The sequence below is a fragment of the Pipistrellus kuhlii genome, unplaced genomic scaffold, assembly GCF_014108245.1.
Source record: "Pipistrellus kuhlii isolate mPipKuh1 unplaced genomic scaffold, mPipKuh1.p scaffold_m20_p_27, whole genome shotgun sequence".
NCBI classification, from domain to species: domain Eukaryota; kingdom Metazoa; phylum Chordata; class Mammalia; order Chiroptera; family Vespertilionidae; genus Pipistrellus; species Pipistrellus kuhlii.
The window spans coordinates 1,301,489-1,317,635 of record NW_023425526.1 but is presented as its reverse complement, the minus strand read 5'-3'; the positions used below and the strand labels follow the sequence as shown (position 1 = coordinate 1,317,635).

At 36.0% G+C, this 16,147-nt stretch overlaps 1 protein-coding gene across 9 annotated transcripts in view; it reads right to left on the bottom strand.

Moving 5' to 3' along the window:
• LOC118727939 (testis-specific gene 10 protein) overlaps positions 1-16,147 on the bottom strand; it is a 222,030-nt gene that overhangs the window by 11,568 nt on the left and 194,315 nt on the right. For all 9 annotated transcript variants that reach the window (XM_036454001.2, XM_036453995.2, XM_036453991.1 and 6 more), the window contains one exon: positions 2,347-2,556. In XM_036454001.2, coding sequence (XP_036309894.1) covers positions 2,347-2,556 — 210 coding nt within the window. The remainder of the gene's footprint in view (positions 1-2,346; positions 2,557-16,147) is intronic.

Genomic DNA, 16,147 nt, shown 5'->3' with positions numbered 1-16,147 from the left:
TATTGGTTATGCATATCTTATATAATAAAAGCCTAATATGCTAAGTGTCCAGTTAAACCATTGTTCAACGAATCAAATCATAATATGCTAATGATATGCTAATCAATAAATAATAACACACACACCCCCCCCCCAAACTTATAGACATAAATAATAGTATGGTAGTTACCAGGGGGAAGGGGATTGAAGAATAGTAAAAAGTAAAGGGGATCAAATATATGGTGACAGAAGATTTGATTTTGGGTGGTGATCAGACAATGCAATATACAAATGCTATATCATTGAATTATACACTTGAAACTCATATAATTTTATTAACCAGTCACTACAATAAAATTTAAAAAGTATTTGTGTCCACTGAGCACATAATACAGAAAAAGAAATACAAAGATGCCTGGGCCATTGTCGCTCAGTGGTTGGAGCACTGGCCTGCACTCCTATAGGTTACAGGTTCAATCTCCAGTCTCGGTTAGGGTGCGTGTGGGAAGCAACCAATTGATGTATCTCTCTCAAAACTTATGTTTCTCTCTCTCTCTCCCTCCCTCCTTTCCTTTTACTCTTAAAAAAAAAAAAAAAAGGAGAAAGGAAAAATATCCTTCAGTGAGAAAAATTAACAAAAAAGAAAAGAAATATAAAGATAAGTAAGATGGTCCTTGCCCTTGAAATTATAGCTTACTAGAGGCCCGGTGCACAAATTTGTGGGGTCCCTCAGCCTGGCCTGCGGGATCGGGCCAAAACTGGCTCCCACATCCCCTGAGGGTCTCAGATTATGAGAGGGCACAGGCCAGGCCAAGGGAACCCACCAGTGCATCATCAGGCTGGGGAGGTTGGTCAGCTGGGGAGGGGTCATGGGAGGGATCCAGGACATGACCAGCCCATCTTGCTAAGTCCCCATTGGCCAGGCCCCAGCAGCAAGCTAACCTCAGAGCATCTGCCTCCTGGTGGTCAGTACACATTATAGGAACTGGTCGTCTGTCTGCCCCCCTGGTGGTCAGTGCCTGTGATAGTGAGTGTTTGAGTGGCCTTAGCATATCATTACACTCTGATGGGTTGAACAGACGACCTGACGACTAGACACTTAGCATATTAGGCTTTTACTATATAAGATTATAGAAAAAAACATATAAACATAAATAACTAAATTTCAAGGCAAAAAGATTGTCACGAGTATTTTTAAATGCAATGAGCATTAGCCTGACCACTTAACAACTATTAGGATAGCTATTGTAAAAAAAGAAAAGAAAAAACAGAACTACAAATAAAAAATTTTTCAATTATTACATGTATTATTTTTCTAATTTGAAGACACCAACTAAAAAGTATTTTTAAAGAAAAAAATAAGGGCATATTATTTAAATTTTTACAGTGAGTATGAGTTACTTTCATCATTAAAATGTTTTTGCTGAAATAAAAAATAATTAAAGGAAGAGTCTGACAATACTGGCATTATACTTCATTCATAAAATATAAACAGTAAATTCTTACAGAAACCAGAGCTAGATACATGATTCTCAAATGCAACATATTCTCCTAACAAATAGTAGTCTAAGAAAACTAAAATTTCAATAGGATTTGAAAATAACAGAAATGTACACATGACCAAAATTTATTGATTCTTCAGTTACACTACGCAACTTGTATACATATACTTTAGGATCAGGGTTCCTCCTCTCTCTCCAGATGCATCTCCAGCCATTTTCGCCCATGCATGCTATACTGGCCATTGAAAATTTCTTACTATTCTCTCAAGAAATTGCTTTTACCTCCATACATTCCCTGTGTTGTTCCCTCTGAATGAAACACCTCACCTCTTCTGTGCTTATTAGCATGTCCACCCCCTCCTGACACCTACGGGTTGAATAGGAATTCCCTCCCAGAAACCGTGAGTATTTATTAGTATAACATTCATCCCAATTCAATACTGAAAGGTCCTTGAGAATAAGGGCCTGTATCTTTTGAACATTATAGTCACATATAGTCATACATAATATATATAATCAATCGAATTACAGTTTAAAAAAACCCAATTGGTAAATAAATTTAGCTTAAAAGAATGTCATTGAAGTTATAATTTAGCTGATAGACCTCAACCTCATGGTTCTTTACTGATTGGTATATAAAGATGTTTCATAATCAAAAGTAAATATGAATTAAATGCTCAGAGGAAGAGTTATGTTACTTACTTGAATTGTTGGAATAAAGCTGTCAAGTTAATCTCTGAGACTTAAAAAAGAAATCTAAAGGTGGAAGACAGGCTTGATATAATATTAAAAATAGATCTTTTTTCTAACCCTGTAGTAATACTAAAAATATGAAAAAATAAAACATTTAAAATGCATTACATACTATTTCAATTTCTTGATCTTTAGCAACCAGCTGCTGATTAAGAAGGTCTTTGCTTGAGTCAAGTTTAATACAAAGTTCCCTTGTGGAAGACAAGTCTGCAAGGGCAGACACCTTTTCAAATTGAACCTTCTGAAGCTCCTCTTCCATCTTCACAAGAGATTTATGCAACGTACAAATCTGGGCCTTGTAAGACCTTTCTGCATTCAAGTGCTACAAAGACAAAATTATTATTTTAGTTTTTAACTTGGAAAAAAACTACAACATGGGACATAAAATGGGGTAAATCTTTTAACGATAGTACACTTAGATTATAAGGAACTTTAGATACTACAGATTGTAATGGATGTACAAAACACTCTGACAAATACATTTGGGTTTCAAGTTTCTATACCCAAAGCCCATGAGTAAGGTGGTCAAATGGTCATATTTGGAAAACAATTTTTCCCACTTAGAAGTGTCAGCCCCAAAGCTGGTTGAAATATATACATGTTTTATTTATAGTTCTGTCCATATTTGCCAGTTTCGATTATTCCATAATATAAATATTGTTTTTAACAACAAGCGACAAAGAAAACATTAGCCGCTATTACACTCGCAATACCATTTTTTCCAATTCTTAAAGGGTCTGTTGATATCAATAATATCGTAAAATGAGATGACAACTCTCTAGCACTTAGTCGTGCCTGAGGGAAAAAGACTCTGGGCAAGTATAAGTTAAGAAGACATCCATTATGAGAAATAAGAGCATGTTTTAAAAATGATAATGTGAGCCTTGGTCAATGTTGCTAAGTGGTCAGAGCAACGGCCCAAAGGGTTGCAGGTCTGGTTTCCAGACAAGGGCAGGTACGTGGGTTGCAGGTTTGATCCCTGACCCCAGTTGGGGTGCGTGCAGGAGGCAACCAATTGATATGACTCTCTCTCATCAATGTTTCTCTCTCTCTCTCTTACTCTCCTCTCTCCCTTCAATGAACAAAATCAATGAAAAAAATATCTTCAGGTGAGGATTAACAAAAAACTGGTAATAAAGATTCAAGTTATATAAATGTTTTCAAACATTCAAGATAATGCCCTCCCTTTTTTTTTCCAGAAAAAAAGAAATCTTAATTACACTGCCACTGATAGAGAAGTATTTGTTATTATACTTAAGATAACAAAACTGAGAGGCAAATTAAGACACTTTTCTGCTTCTACAAGTACAAAGTACACAAAAATTGCTCCTGGAATAAATTATTTGGTCACAATTCACTCCTACCTTTCTCCCTCCCTTCCTTCCTCACTCACTCTATTTCTCACTTATTCTTTAAATATTCTACCCATCTATTCTATATTTATTGTATATTCTATGTTTCAGTCAATGTGCTTAGATGCATACCAATGATACACAACATGGTCTCTGCTCTCATAAAGCTTTCTGACTGTGGGGGTGTCATGTATCAATCAAATAAACAATGAATATATTAATACAGATTAAGCAAACACTTCTGGAGAAAGGTGTGTGTAATAAATGAATGTGACTTAAACTGAGAGTCAGGAGAGGTTTTCCTGAGCAAATGCCAGTTGAGGTGAATGAGATCTGCAAGGTGAGCAGGTGTATTCAGCGTGTGTTGGAGAGAGCATCTTTCCAAGTCAGGAATGCTAAGGGCAAAGCTGTGGAGGGTGTGTGTGAAAGGAGGGAAATGACACGCTCCAACAAAAGAGGGAGGCCGGTATTGCAGGAGCCCAGAGACCACAGGGAAGAGTGGGAGGGGATGCCATTGAGAAGGTATACAAAATAGAGCCTAGGGGGTTTCCTGGAGGATCCAAAATGGCTGCACAGGTAAACACCTAGCCACAGCCACACACAACAATTTCAATAAAATACAACTAAAATATAAAATGGACATTACCCAGAACTACAGGAAAGCCGACTGACTGGAAATTCTACAACGAGAAGCAAGGAGAAAACCAGAAGGAAGAGCAGAGGAGCTGTAAAAGCCTAAGGTACTGAGACACGTGGTGTGTGGGGAGAGGATGGAGCAGGAGATAAAAGCTCCGACTATGCTGAACCCCAGATCTGACTGCTCTGAACTTCAGTTCTGGGCCAGACCCCGGGGACCCAGGCTCATCCAGAGGAAGCTGGGCTGTAAGGCGGAACCCCGGGGGAGCGGCGAAAGGAGGTCCTGGAGGTGTGCACATTGCGCGCAGAGAAGGGACTGTTGGCTGTGCCGCAGGATTGCCCTGGTGGAAAGGAGACGGGCTCCAGACTGCTCTGAACGCCACCTCCAACCCCACTTCCAACTGAACTGAACCCCAGTTCCAGGATCATTGTGGGAGAACCTAGACTGTTTGGTAGCAGGCGAAACTTGAGGGCACCTCACTCTCAGAGGTGCTTGCAACGAGTACTGAAGGACCCTGGAGATCATAGGGCGTGGCTGACGGAAGTCAAGCCTGTAGGCTCCACCCTGAAACTCCCTCCATCAGGGAAACTGAGAAAATGCCGAGACTAGAAAATATATCACAAACGAAAGAAATGGAGGACAAAAAGCGACTGGATATAGAGTTCAAAACCACACTTATAAGGTTGTTCAAGAGTCTCCTAGAAAAGGCTGATAAACTAAACGAGACCTATGAGGATATGAAAAAGGATCAACTAGAAATAATAAGGGACCAACAAGAAATAATAAGGGATCAACAAGAAATAAAGAATACATTGTCTGAAATAAAAAATATTATACAGAGTCCTAAAACCAGAATGGAAGATCATAAGAATCAAGTCAAAGATTTGGAACATAAAGAGCCAGAAGACACTGTTCCGCAGAAGCAAGAAGACAAGAGAATCCAGAAAGTTGAAGATAATGTAAGAAACCTCTGGGACAACTTCAAGCGAACCAACATCAGAATTATGGGGGTCCCAGAAGATGAGAGAGAGCAAGATATCGAAAACATACTGAAAGAAATAGTGACAGAAAACCTCCCCCACCAGGTGAAAGAATTAGACTTACAAGTCCAGGAAACGCACAGAACTCCAAACAAAAGGAATCCAAAGAGGACCACACCAAGACACATCATAATTAAAATTCCAAGAGCAAAAGACAAAGAGAGAATATTAAAAGCAGCAAGAGCAAAGCAGGTAGTTACCTATAAAGGAACACCCATATGATTGTCAGCTGATTTCTCAACAGAAACCATGCAGGCCAGACGGGAATGGCAAGAAATACCGTATTTTTCGGACCATAAGACGCACTTTTTTCCCCCCAGAAGTGGGGGGAAAAAGTCCCTGCGTCTTATGGTCCAAATATAGCCTACACATATACTTTTAAAAAAAAAGTTTTTTTACTTGCCCGGCTCTGTGTGGTCTCTGTGTGCTTGCCCGGCTCTAAAATGGTTCTGAATGCTGCTGTTTACTTTACAGGGTTGATTACATGTGTTTATGACTGTGATGTTGGGTTTTAATGCACATAAAATATTTTAGGACACTATTTGTTTCAGAATCTTTTTTTCTTCATTTCCCTTCTCTAAAAACTGGTGCGTCTTATGGTCTGGAGCGTCTTATGGTCCGAAAAATATGGTATTCAAGATGATGAATAGTAAGAACCTACAGCCAAAAATAATCTACCCAGCAAAGTTATTACTCAGAATCGAAGGCCAGATAAAGAGCTTCACCAATAAAAAAAAAGCTAAAGGAGTTCATCACCACCAAACCAGAATTATATGAATTGCTGAAGGGGGTTCTTTTGGAAGAGAAAGTAAATAAAGATAAAAACTATGAACAACAAATACGTAACTATCAACAAGTGAATCTAAAAACCAAAATTTTTTTTAAAAAATCTGATGAACAACATTAACTGTTGAATATAATAGAATCAGAGGTATGGAAGGGGAGTGAACTGACGATTCTCGGGGAAAAGGAGAGATGGGGATGTGGGAAGAGACTGAACATAAACTGTGCACCTGTGGATGAGGCCAATGATGGGGGGTGCGGGAAAGGGTAGAGGCTGGGGTGGGAACCTGGTGGAGGGGAGCATTGGAGGGGGGGGGGGGAAGAGGAACATCTGTAATAATATGAACAATAAAGAGTTAAAAAAAAATAGAGCCTAGTCAGTGGGTTAAAAATTAGGTCTTTATCTGCTGAAAGGTCTACAGAGGGAGGTGATACAATTAGTTTTGTTTGGAAAAGGTCACTCTGTTATGTTTCAGATTCCAGTAAGGTAGTGATTAAGAGGAAAACCTTTTAAAGGCTAAGATAAAATAGAACAAAAAAAGATTTTTGTAATTCATAGATGAGCTTTCAAGGAAGAATGAAACATTCTCACATGCCGAAAACAAAGCCAGAACAGGAAGCAAATGAAAGCCTAAAGCTAAGAGTGAGGGTAGAAAGAGCCACTAACGGTGAATGACTTACGTTTCAACTTTCAAGCAAGGATAGGAGACAAGAATGCAGAATTAATGGAGAGTTGGAACTGAGACATGTACATAATTTGGGACCCTTGAGAGGAGGCTCCAGAGGGGGGAAAAATCCACTCAACCTCACAGATACAAACAAAAATTTATCTTGACCTAGTCTCTGGATATGAGAAAAACTGTCTTCTATAAGAAACTGAAACCTCAGGTCTGCCTTCACTCACATGTGAAGTCAGACTTTACACTACACATTCCAAATTCTAAACGTCAACATAAAGCTTGAAGAAGCCCACCCAGCTCCCTGGCCATGCAAGTCTATAGGAGAAAAAAACGTCCTTCTCAAGCGGAGATTACAGTCAAATGGTGAGAATCCGAGTAACTCAGCACAGAGCAGGATCAGAGTCCTAAACTCACATTATGGAACAAAATATTTTAGAAGGCGTGGAAAATATGTTTAAAAGTTTTAAAGGCATTAAGAAAAAATTTTAAAGAGGACATTAAAGAAAAATTTTAAAGATTCCTCTTCTATTTCAAGAAGGATCAAATAGAACTTTTAGAAAGAAAAAGTAAATGAAAATTAATGAATGAATTAAAAAAAACATAATGGTACAGCATGAAAGGAAAGAATGAACTAGATGATGGATTACAACAGATAAATAAACATCTGAAATGTAGGATAAAAATATTAATAAACAATCGGGCTAAAAGATAAAAAAAAGTGTATTATAAAAGCTAAAGGAAACAGTAAAATAACATTCTTCTCAAGTGCACATGGAACATTCTCAAAGATATACTACATGTTAGGACACAAAATAGGTCTTAGCAAATATAAGAAACTGAAGTCATATCAAGCATCTTCTCAGATCACAATGAAATGAAACTAGAAATCAAATACAATAAAAAAACTTAAAAACATTAAAATACATGAAAGATAAATAGCTTGCTATTAAACAATGAATGGGTTACCAAAAAGATCAAGGAAAAAAACAAACAAACAAAAACTTCCTGGAAACAAATGAAAATGAACACACAACAAGCAAAAACCTATGGGACACAGTGAAAGCAGTCCTGAGGTTAAAGGGTTAAAGTGTCACAGGCCTACCTCAAGAAACAAGAAAAAGCTCAAATAAACATTCAAACACTACAGTTAAAATAATTAGAAAGATAACAAGAAAATCCCAGAGTAAGTAGAAAGAAGAAAATAATAAAAATAAGAGTGAAAATAAATGACGTAGAGACTATAAAAACAATATAAAGATCAATAAAACCAAGAGCTGGTTCTTTGAAAAGATAAACAACATTGATGCAGCTTTAATCAGACTCATCAAGAAACAAAGAGAGAGAACCTAACTAAATAAAATTAGAAATGAAAGAGGAGAGTAACAACAGAAATACAAAGGATTGCAAGAAAATACTATGAACAACTAAATGCCAACAAATTGGATAACCTGGGTGAAGAGGACACATTCATAGACTCATATGATCTTCCAAAATTCAATCAGGAAGAATCAGAAAACCTGAGTAGACAGATTCCAACTAATGCAATTGAAGCAATAATTTAAAAAATAAACTAAAATTAAAATTAAAATTAAAATTAAAATTAAACAAACAAAAAACTCCCAGCAAAATAAAGTCTTGGACCAGATGTCTTCACAGGTGAATTTTACTAGCCATTCTAAGAAGAACTAACACCAATGATCCTCATACTATTGCAAATAACTCAAGAGGAGGTAAGATCTCCAGCTCTTTTTAAGAGGCCAGCATTATCTTAATTTTAAAACCAGATAGATAATACAAAGAAAAAATATATAGGCAATATCCCTAATGAACACAGATGCTAAAATCTTCAACAAAATATTAGCAAATTGGATCTGCAATACATTAAAAAGATCATACACAATGACCAAGTGAATTTATTCTGGGGATACAAGCTTGGTAAAATATTCACAAATCAAATGTGATATATCACATAAACAAAATGAAAAATAAAAATCACATGACCATATCAATAGATACAGAAAATCATCTTATTAAATCCAGCACCCACTTATGATAAAAACTCTCAGCAAAATGGGAATAAAGGGATTATACCTCAACATAATAAAGGCCACATATGAAAACCTACAGTCTACAACAGACTCAATGGGTAAAAACTAAAAGCATATCCCTTAAGATAATCAGACAAGAAGAAGAAATAAAATCCATAAAAATTGCGAAGAAGGAAGTAAACTGTCTTTATTCACACATGACATGGTAATGCACAGAGAAAACTCTAAAGACTCCACCAAAAACTACTAGATCTAATGAATAAATTTGGCAAAGTAGCAGGCTAAAAAATTAATAATCAGAAATTGATTGCATATTTATACACCAACTAGTGGCCCAGTGCATGGATTCATGCACATTGAAATAAAATTAATTAGAAGAAAGATTTTAATATTGCTATTTGCCCTTTCTCTATAATATGTGTCAACCAAATTCATGATCAATAATGACAGATGGAAATACACGTGTGTGATGGATGCCAGCGAGAGCTTTGTATGTATTATGCATGTACAAGTCAACTTACCCTTATATAGAATAAACTTGCTTAATTAGATCTGCTTTCCAATTCAGCTAAACTTTTTCCAGTCCAGTGAAACACCCCAACTTCTCTTTCAGGTAATTGTCAGCAACACGGCAGTAAATATCAACATGAAGCAATTATTGTACATCACAGGGAGAACAAAGGGTAAAACATTTAACTGCAGCAGTGTTTGACTATATTCTGTGCAGTGAGAAAACCTGAAGTCACTTTCAATGTCCACCATTTTTTACTTCTTTTCAGTCAGGTCAAGTTTCTAAGCTTTCTAAATTTCTGTTTTCCAGCCAACAAAAAGAAAATAGGATTCCACCGAATTTCCTATCTACCTACTCCAGGACTTCTGTGAGGATCAATGAGATGAGGCACAGGAAAACACTTCCCAGACATTTGGTTGTGTGAAATGTTTCTACCTGGCTATAAAGCAAGTCATGTTCCTGGGCTGAAGAAACTACAAGGATGTTAGTCATCTCTAGGTAGAGGAAGGTGGGCAGTTTACTACATGATGTCATTACCTGGATCACAGTCACCCTTTTCCGGGCTGTGCTGTGCTGTGGGCTGCATTTTGTGCCATGGGGTCTAGGCAGCATCAGCTGTGATTTATTTAGGGGGCTGTCACTCCGGGGTAGTGGTGGGGCATGTGTCCCACTTGGGGGAAGCTGAATGTTGCTTTGTGGGTGCCAGGTCCACAAGTGCTGTTTCTCTATGTGTGTCACAGCAGCTCCTGCATTGAGTGTTTGCCCCCTGGTGGTCATTGTGCATCATAGCGATTAGTCGGATGGTTGCACACTTAGTATATTAGCCTTTTATATGTGTGTGTGTGTGTGTGTGTGTGTGTGTGTATAAAATGAACTATTAGAAAGACACACTAAGAAAACAATCCCATTCACTATTGCAACAAAGAAAATAAGATACCTAGGAATAAATTTAACCAAGGAGGTAAAAGATCTGTACTCGGAAAACTATAAGACATTGAAAAAGGAAATAGAGGAAGATACAAATAAATAGAAACATATGCACCATGTTCATAGATAGGAAGAATTAACATCATTAAAATGTCTATACTACCCAAACCAATCTATAGATTCAATGCAATTCCTATTGAAATACCAATGGCTTATTTTACAGATCTATCAATAGAACAAATATTACAAAACTTTATATGGAACAAAAAAGACACCTTTATTTCTTCTTCTTGTCTGATAGCCTCAGCAATCTGGAGGAAGAACAAAACTGAAGGTATCACAATACCTGATATCAAACTATTCTACAAGGCTATTATAATCAAAACAGCCTCATACTGCTAAGGACAGGCATGTAAATCAATGGAACAGAACAGAAATCCCAGAAATCAGCCCAAGTTTTTATGGTCAATCAATATTTAACAGAGAAAACAAGAACATACAATGGAGTAAATATGGTCTCTTCAATAAATGGGAAAATTAGACAGGTACATGCAAAGAAATGAAACTAGACCACTAACTTACTCCATACACAAGAATAAACACAAGTCATGAAACCATAAAAATTCTAGAAGAAAACATATGCACTTAAATCACAGACATATCTTGATGTCTCTAGGGTAAGAGAAACAAAGAAAAAAAAATAAACAAATGGGATTATATCAAACTAAAAAGCTTCTGCACAGGAAAAACAACCATCAACAAAATAAAAAGGAAACCCACTATATACACATATTAAAAAAAATGCTCAATATCACTAATCATCATAAAAAATGCAAATTAAAACCACAATGAGATAATCTTCTCACACCTGTCAGAATGGCTATTATTAATAAATCAACAGACAAAAAGTGTTGTCAAGGATGCAGAGAAAAGAGAACCTTTGTGCATTATTGGTGGGATTGTAAATTGGTGTAACCATAGGATGTTCCTTAGAAATTTAAAAATAGAACTACATATACCGAGAAAACCCATTTATGGGTACTTATTGAAGAAATACAAAAAATTAATTTGAAAAATTATATGCACCCTTATGTTCACTCTAGCATTATTTATAATAGCAAAGTCATAAAAGTAGCCTGTCCATCAATAGATGAATAAAGAAGATGCCGTACAGATCTACAATGGAATATAATCAGCCATAAAAAGGATGAAATCTTGCCATTGTAACAATATGAATGGACTTAGAGGGTGTTATGTTAAATGAAATAAGTCAGACAGAGAAAGACAAATAATACTGTATGACTTCACTTATATGTTAATCTAAAACACAACAACACACAGAACAGAAACAAACTCATAGAGAACAAGCTGATGGTTACCAGATGAGAGGGACATTGGGGGAAAGGGTGAAAAAGGTAAAGAGATTAAGAATCACAAATTGCCAGTTATAAAACTAGTCACAAGGATGTAAAATACAGCATAGGAAATACAGTCAATAAGCTTATAATAACTATGTATAATGTCAGTTGGGTACTAGATTTGTAGAGATCATGTCATAAAGTATATAAATGTCTAATCACTGTGTTGCACAACTGAAACTAATATAATATTGCAGATCACGTGTAACTGAAAAATAAATTTTAGAAAATTAAACTTGACCATCTTGCATCACACAGAAATATTAATTTAAAATATATCACAGCTCTAAATATAGCAAGCATAATATTCCTAGAAGAAACAGAAAAAAATCTATGTATCTCAGAATCTACAAAGATTTATTAGATAGGACAAAAAGGTGCAGAGTATAAAAGAAAACTGATAAATTGGACTTTATAAAAAAATCTCAAACTTCTACTCTTTAAAATAAGTAAGTAAGTAAAAAGACAAGCCAGTGACTGGAAGTACATATTAAAAAATACACAAAGGAACATCTAATCAAAATAATTTTTACAACTTAATAACAAGACTCCTAATAAAATTTGAGTAACTGATTTGGATACTTTATAATGGAAGATACATTAGTGATCATATATATGATACAGAATGGAAAGCTGCTCAACATTATTAGTCATGAAGGAAATGCAAACTAAACCTACAGTATGATAACTGACATATCTATTAACAATACCATGTGCTGGGAAAGAGGAAGAACAACTGGAACCCTCATACACTGCAAATGGGAGTGTGAAGTGATACCACTTTACATTTGGAAAAGTTTGATGATTTCTTGCAAAGTTGAGAACAATTACCTTATGATCCAGCAATTCAACTCCTATTTACGCAAGAAAATAACAACACATGTGCACACAAGGACTTACGCGCTATGTCCACTCCAATTTAATTCATAATGGTCCAAAATAGAAAGAACCTGTCCCCTCAAAAGTCACATAGAAGGCTAGCCCCAACTGTGTCTGTATTTAGAGACAGGGCCTTAAAGGAGGCAATTAGGGTTACATGAGGTCATAAGGAGAGGGTCCTAATCCAATATAACTGGTGTCCTAATGAGGAGAGAGAGAGAGAGAGAGACAGCAGGGATGCACGCACACAGAGGAATGTGGGAGGACACAGAGGTAAGGCATCCATCTGTGGACCAAGTTGAGAGGTCTCAGAAGAAACCAAACCTGTGGCACTTTGACCTTGGACTTCCAGCCTCTAGATCTTGAGAAAATAAATCTCTGTTGTTTAAGCCACCAATCTGTGGTATTTTGTTATGGCAGCTCTACACAAACTAACTGTCCATCAATAGGTGAGTAAACAAATTGGGTTATAGCTAGACAGTCGAATATTATGACAATATGAACTAATGAAAATCATTGTGCTGAGTGAGAGAATCCAAGACACAATGAGTACCCACTATATGATTCCATTTACATATGATAATAGGGAAAGCAAATCTAATTCAGAATGACAAAGAGCAAACCCATAGTTGCCTAGGAATTGGGATAGATTGATTGCAAAAGGATTTGAGGGAATTAGGGAGAAGATAGAATATCCTGTAACTTGATTGGTAGTGATGACTGTGCAAGTGTATTCATTTGTCACAGCTCATCAGATCACACTCTTAAAATGAGTGCTTTTATTTCATGTAAATTATACTTCAATACAATTTATTAAAAATTAGATACACCAGTACTTCATCAACAATAAACTAAGTAACTATATTAATATATAAAACACAGTCCTAAGTAAAATATGACAGTTATTCAAGTGAGTCCTTACAAATAAATATGGATTTGCTTTCTGTATGATAGATTTGCTTTCCCTAGAATTTTATGGAATCACACAGTTGGTACTCATTGTGTCTTGGCTTCTCTCACTCAGCACAATGATTTTGAAGTCATTCATTAGTTCATATTGTCATGATATTCCACTGTCTAGCTATATCACAATTTGTTTATTCATCTGTTGACAGTTTGTGTAGCACTGCTATGTTAAATCATGGAATGGGATCAATTTATTATAAAATTTGAGAGTCTAGTAAGGGAAAAGTACAGTCAATATATTTTGGGAGACATGAATCCAACCAGATATCAAGACTTAAAACTATAGAAGCTCCAAGAATATATTGTTGGGAAGGAGATAGACAAATTGACCAATGGAGCAGAATGTATGGGGACATTTTTATGACAAAGTAGATTTATAATTCAGTGAAGAAAGGTTGGCAGAGATTCATTCACAAAAATATAAAATTACCTATTTTAAACTATATACAAAATCAATCTCAAGTAAATTAAAAATCTAAATGTAAAGGGCAAAATTTCACATACTTTTAGAAAAACTTTTAAATAAAAATGTAAGAAAATAATCTTTCTGGTCTTGGGATAGCAAAGGATTTCCTAAAGAAGACATAAAAGCATAAACCACATAGTAAAGGGTTGACTAATTCCAGCAGCACAGGAATGTAAAACTTCTGTTTATATTGCAAGAAAGCGGAACATCTGGACACCTTGGCACAGACCCATCCTGTTCCTGATCCCCTTCACCCTCTTGCTTCTGAGTACTAGGAAAGGACTGCCCAGTTTGGCATATCCTGGGAGACTGCAAGGGGAAATTGCCTTCCTGGAAACAGGGGATCAGAGTGAGAAGAGACCATCTGGAAGCCAACACCCAGGCAGCCTATGTCGACAAACCATAGAGAAAGAAGGCTAGAGCAGCCAAAAAGATGGGGAAGTCAATCCAGAAACACTGCCACCTAGGGGCTGAATTACAAACTGACTCCCCCCCCCCTTTTTTTCCTTTCTTTTTTTAAAATTTTTATTACTTTTAATTAATCAAAAATAAATGGACACAAATAACTAAGAAATAGCCTACTTAAAATTAAGGACTAGCTTACAAAACTGAGGTGCAGTGGAACACAGGGAACTGCAATACAGTCTGGACCGAGAAACAGGCATGCCAAATAGAATAACAGAGGAAGTGAATGACCACTACTGCACATTTTTATGCTAATTTTTCTATTTTTTATTTTATTTTCATTTTTTACATCTTTTATTTTATTTTCATTTTTACATCTTTTACTTAAGAAACAAATTTTTTCCTTTTTTCTTCACTTGATTTTACCTTTTCAATTATTACATTTTTTCGTTTCAATCATCATTATTACTACTGCTATTTTGCATTTTTTGTTTCCTTTTTCTTTTTTTAAATACCACTTTATTTTCTCTTTATTTTACATTGGGATTAGTCTTCATTCTATTTTCATTTCTACTATAGCATCGTTCAACCCTATCTCAACTTGACCTTTATGCCATCACTCTCTTACTAACCTTTACCATTTTTGTGTCCTATTTTTCTTAACCCTTTCCTGCTTTAGTTTTTCCCTATTCTTTCTGTATACCCCCTGCTAAAATTCTCACTATACTTGTAGACCTAATTTCCAACCCCCTGCTCCAAGTGCATAAATTCCACTCTCTTCACTATATTAACTATTAAAAACAAACAAACAGTTTTCCTCTCTATCCTTTTGTTTTTGTTTGCGTGAATGTTGATTATATTGAATTTTTATGCTTTTTAGTGAGATTGATATGCTTATTCTTTTGTTGTTATTGTTGCTTAGTATTTTTTAATTGCTTTGTTTTTATTTGTTTTTTTTTACTTCTGTTTATCCCAGCCTTGCTTGATAATAGTGGGTATTGTAGTTTGTATTAATCCCCAAGTATTGTTGGTGGCATTTGCTGGGATTAGTGGTTGTTCTATTGGAATTTTCTCCACATATAATATATATAAAGTTTGTTCTCCCTTTCTCTCTTAGTCTGCTTCTTGTTTCTCTCCCTCTCTCTCTCTCTCTCTCTCTCTCTCTCTCTCTCTCTCTCTCTCTCTCTCTCTCTCTCTCTCTTCCTGTTTCCCAATTTCACTTCGACACTACTTTTTTTTTCTTTTCTCTCTATTTATCCCCCCCTCCTTTTTTTTTTTTTTTTTTTTTTTTACTTTTCTTCTCTCTCCTATCCCCTAATTTGCCTTTCTCTAGTGGTCACCTTTACTAGAGGTTATTAATATCGCAAATACATTCCTGTTCAGTGCCTTTTGTGTTGTACCTGGTAGTGTTGTATTTTGTGCCTTTAAATCAATGCAGGAGAAAGAGAACAACATAACCAGACATCCTGAAAAGAGAGACCATGGGGAGACAAAGAAATAGCCCACACATGAAAGAAAAGTAGGCATCACCAGAAAAAAAGTAAATGAGTTAGAGGCAAGCAACCTACCAGAGCAAGAATTCAGAGAAATGATCATAAGATGGCTAAAGAATGGAAGAGAAATTTGACAATATGAGAAATAACCAAGAAGAAATGAGCAAGAACCAAGAGGAATTGAAGAAGAACCAAGAGGAAATGAAGATGAACCAAGAAGAAATGAAAAATGACATCGCTACTATGAAGAACTCAATAGAAAGCATCAAGAGTAGAATAGAAGGAGCATAGGACCACATCAGTGAGCT